Here is a 5,003-nt window from a genome sequence, read left to right on the forward strand (position 1 = left end):
ATATATATATATATATATATATATATATATGGTTTATCATATTTGACAGAATTTTTCTTTCTTCTGTTGAAGAAATACTTGGTGGCTTCTATGTATAACCAAGAATAAAAATAAAAATAAATGTTTTGACAATGAGCAATGACTCAAGTGGCCTGACTCACACTATGCCGTTACCACACTTATCACACATCGGTAGCTTGTGCAAGTTCCCCGCCGGAGCAGATGGCTTGGTCGTGGGGGCACAGACTTTCCTTGTCACTAATGGACGTGTACCTGTCAATCAAAAAGATCGGAATCCCAGTACCCATCATGTTTACATTACAGTAGGCTATGTAAATCCAAATGATTCCAATTCAATTGCAGATTTCAAAAGTACCGATTATTTGTAGCCTACCCTAAACATTGTTATCTGATTCTAATATTCGGTAAGATGTGCATTACATCTATTCAGAAAATGTCACTAAACGTATGTGAGCATAATTGGCGTTTTTCTCTTCATGACATATCTTAAGGAAATATTCCAAGGTTGGCATGCCTAATATTGTCATATTTAAAGGGGTCCTATTATGCTTTTTCACTTTTTCAACTTTAGTTAGTCTGTAATGTTGCTGTTTGAGCATAAAAAATATCTGCAAAGTTACAAAGTTCAAAGTCCACTTCAAAAGGAGATATTTTATTTAACAGAAATCACTTTTCAAAAACTACAACGAACGACTCGTTTGGACTACAACGCATATTTTCCGGGATTTGTGATATCACAAATATCGACGAATGGGACGAGACCTGGTTGAGCTGCACTAGAGAAGGCAACGAGTGTTATCACTATGTCGGAGACACGCTAGCTTTCCCAAGGCAGACGAACTTAGAGTGGTTACAATCATCCGGGTTTAAATCGCGCTCAAATTGATTTGATTTTGACGCAATATTTACACTGAAGCTCGCAGGCAGCTATGGTAAGGGGCGTGACATTTCCTGACCAGGCGCCGAGTGGAGCCAATCACAACACACACTGGCCCAGCTAACCAATCACAGCACATTTCGTATTTCAGAAGGCAGGCTTTCATTTGATACAGGAACTATTCGAGCTGTTCATGCCAGACTAAGGAGAGAGGCGTTGTAATAATATAAAATATGTGAAAAATTATGTTTTTCGAACAACCTAGTACAGGGTTCCTCAAATCTTGCCCTGGAGGGCCGATGCGCTACAGAGCTTAGCTCCAGCCCTGATCAAATTCACCTACCTGTGATTTTATAATGATCTTGAAGACATTGATTAGCATGCTCAGGTGTGTTTGATTAGGGTTAGAGCTAAACTGTGCAGGAAAGTGGATCCTGTGGGCCAGATTTGAGGATCCCTGACCTAGTATGAGAGCCTGTTCTAGTACACCCCCAAAACAAAATCAAGACTTTGTAAAAGAGCATAATAGGACCCCTTTTAATGGATAATAATGGATAATAGTATTATCTTATGTAACTGTAGAACTGTGTACTGTATAATACAATTTTGATGCTGTAGATCAGTGTTACATCTAATATTTAGTATAGTATCTTGTGTACTGAAAAAAAAAAATGTTCAAAGTTGTAAATAAAACACAAATTACTGGAGTATATTTTACAAGAAAATACTATTTCAGTTGTTCTACATCAAAATGCCACATTTAATTCAATGTGTTTAATTCAATGTGTTGAACTAGCAATTTCTTTGCAATTAATTAATTATTAAATATTGTGCATTCTCTTTTGTTTTTGTCTTTCTGTTATTGCAGTGTGTGCATGTCATACCCTCACTGTTGATAAAGCTCTGTAGGGCTTTAAAGGATCCCGACTGTCGTGGTTCATGGGGCTCATCTTCATCTTCATTTCTCTGCAGCAGCTGATATACATCTGACTCCTCTATATTGCTAAGCTTCCTGGGACTACACACACACGTAATTTCAAAGTAGTCTCCTCCATAGAATCAAACTAGATGTTATATTTCAATACATGATGATAACTGAGCAATGTTTCCTGATCAGCTCAGTGCTACTAACAATACAAAAATACCCATGTCCTGATAATTTCCTAGAAGGATTTACTAGACTGAATAGCTCAGGTTCGGGTATGAAGGTTTGAACATTCACCTTTCTGGTTTGTTATGGATGAGGCCCTTGAGCTGTCCTTGTAAGGCGTCCTGGATATTGCCAGAAGAGTAAAGGCCAATAGGGGAGTTGTAGGTTGGGCTCACCACCTGACGCGTTTCATCGATGTTGGCTGCGGCCACAAAGGGCGAAGCCCTTCGATTATGGCCTGTTCCTATTGGTGTGTACTCCTGTCAGGCAAAAATATAAGCATTATAGATGAAACCACATGATACAGATAGACATCATACATAAAATATGAAGACACATACTTGTCTCTCTGCCTCTAGGTTCATTTTAAATGGATGGCTTTTGTTGTGTTCAGCAACATTTGGTGACCACAACTTAGTCTCTGGTCTGCAAAACAATGATATGATCACATTTTCATTATTTATTGTTTTTCCTATTTGGTCTGAATATATTTATTTGAACACATTCAAAAACACAAAAACGCCAAATCTTAAAAAAGCTAATGCACAGCTTCCCCTTTATGTGGTGCAGAGTGCAAGCTCATGTGCTGCTGTCCAGCTAGTTAAGTGGATCTAAAGGTGACCTCTGACCTCTCAACAGTAAGTGTGAGCTGATGGGTGGCATCCTTGATTAGAGTCTGAGCCTCCGAGTGCATCATGTTTTCTGCAGAAACTCCATCTATTGCTAAGATGATGTCTCCAGGAGAGAGGTTGACTCTGGCAGCTTTACTTCCTGGTGATATCTAAAAACGCAAAATTGTAGACAACATCAGCAGGAGCTAGCTGAAAGTGTTATCAAATGGCAACGCTCCAATCTCAGTTCTTACTGATGTTTAATAAACAAAAAGATGTCTAAAAAGTACATTCTTCCTCCTCTTCTTCTTCTTTTACTTAATGACCTCTTATTGATAGTTCTTACTTTCAATAAAGTTAAAAAGTGAATATCAAATCATGTAAGTTAGGGTTAGGGTTAGGCAAGACTTTTGAGAAACGTTTATGCGTACATTGTTTATTTGTAGATCTTTTGCTCCCCACAATAAAAACTGCAGAGCTTTGATCATAACACTAAGCATTTAAATATCATCTTACTAAGACATATTATTGTGATTTATAGAGTGACAACGGATATTTATATGCATTTTATGTAAGTAGTCTGTTATACTGTTCTAAAGATGCCATTGATTTATTTATTTATTTTTGTAATTTAATTTAATTTTATTTTATTTTGCCATATAAATATCTGCAACTGTACCAAATTGCATTTTGTTTTATTTAGGCCTCTCATACATTTTTATTTAGTCCTCTGAATAAAACTGAGGTGTTTTTATTCTCCTTTAGTTTTTTTTTAACCATGACTATTTATAATATTTATAATTTATAGTTTCAAATGCTATAAAATGTTTTTTTTTTTTAAATAATAAGATTTTTAACAATGATATAAAACACATGAATGCAAAGAGTTCATTTATAACAACTTGTTACATGTCTTGAATTACGTTTTTCCTTTTCTTTATTGTGGAAACTCTTTTTCATTGACCCACATACACGGCTGGAACAACATGAAGGTGAGTAAATGATGGCAACATTTTTGGGTAAACTATCCCTTTAATGTGTGTGAGTGAGGACACAAATGTGTATAATGACATGGGTACTACAAGTAAACATGGTTTATGAGGACACTTCAACCCAATGGCTTAAAAACATACTAAATGGCATTTTTTAAAAGTAAAAAAATGGCAGTAGTTTTGTGTGAGTGGTAGGTGTAGGGGTATGTTTAGGGTAAGGGGATAGAAAATACAGTTTGTACAGCAAAAAAACCACTACGTCTATGGAGAATCCCCGTAAACCACATTTACAAGTATGTGTGTGTGTAAGTGTGTCTGAATGTCTATGTGTACGTGTAAGTCCTTGTCATCATTGGTATGTGCACCCATGTAAACTACTCTCCACAGTAAACATGCTGGGGAAATAACAGTCTCCAGAGAAGTTCTGCAGTCCTGCTGTTATCAGTTCTCAGAATGAAGCGCTACAGATGAATTATAGGAAACTGCACATGCACTGCATTATTTGACTTGCATTACATGAGCAGAATGGCATGTATAACCGCATAAGAACCAAATGTAAAGGTGCATCCATCATATTAGTCATATATCAAAAGGCATTCTGGATGCAGTGGGGTTTGTCTGTGGAACTGCTCTGGTTTGGCATTGAATCAGGTCCTGACTCCTAAATGAGCTCTTTATCAGCAAGCAGAAAGACGGATCAAGAACTCAATATGTTTCTTATAGTCTCTTATCCATTCATCCCAGATGTAGCAGCTTTATCTTTTTAATTTAATATACAAATGCACCAGTACTTTTATACCTCATATGCTCAGAACCCAAATTTAGTCCACTAGAAGGCATTTGCTCTACTAACAGAGCAGAACAGACTAAATCAAGATGACTTTCACAATACAAAGGTCTGTTTTCTAGTTAAATATCTCAGCATCCTTAAAACAAGATCAGTTTACTTGAAAAGTACAACTGCGTAATATATCGAGCCTGGTTTCATAATAAATTAGCGAGTGGTTTCTAGAAACGACTCCCAGTTTCTAGAATCCAACTTAACAGATACATAAAAAAAGTGACCTCAAGTTTTATTCCAACCAATTTTCTCTCTCCTGAGAGACAGTTCCACAGTCTATTGTCATTTGTGAGGCCAACAGATCCCACTCTTACATTTTGAGTACAGTTCAACAACCTGCTGTGGGTAAAACAGGCCTGGTTTCCAAACATACTTTGATTAATAAAGTCCAGGTTACAGTCCTAGCTGTAAGTAAAAACAACTCCCAAGGCCTAGAGACAGAGGACAGGAGGGTGTTTGACCAAAAATGGCTGCGCAATGTTGAGATTAAGTAACAGTGCCATGCTGAACC

At 36.9% G+C, this 5,003-nt stretch overlaps 1 protein-coding gene across 3 annotated transcripts in view; it reads right to left on the bottom strand.

Annotated features, from left to right (window-relative positions):
* Positions 1-5,003, bottom strand: part of LOC107702342 (PDZ and LIM domain protein 3-like) — an 11,970-nt gene that overhangs the window by 5,480 nt on the left and 1,487 nt on the right. Inside the window, exons 2-6 of one of the 3 annotated variants that reach the window (XM_016504629.1) lie at positions 2,678-2,829; positions 2,390-2,474; positions 2,121-2,308; positions 1,783-1,916; positions 162-273 (exon numbers count right to left, since the gene is read on the bottom strand). In XM_016504629.1, the coding sequence (XP_016360115.1) occupies positions 162-273; positions 1,783-1,916; positions 2,121-2,308; positions 2,390-2,474; positions 2,678-2,829 (671 nt within the window). The remainder of the gene's footprint in view (positions 1-161; positions 274-1,782; positions 1,917-2,120; positions 2,309-2,389; positions 2,475-2,677; positions 2,830-5,003) is intronic. The other 2 variants (XM_016504630.1, XM_016504631.1) reach the window with 2 other exon arrangements.

Source organism: Sinocyclocheilus anshuiensis, unplaced genomic scaffold (assembly GCF_001515605.1).
Source record: "Sinocyclocheilus anshuiensis isolate Anshui unplaced genomic scaffold, SAMN03320099.WGS_v1.1 scaffold86, whole genome shotgun sequence".
NCBI classification, from domain to species: Eukaryota; Metazoa; Chordata; class Actinopteri; order Cypriniformes; family Cyprinidae; genus Sinocyclocheilus; species Sinocyclocheilus anshuiensis.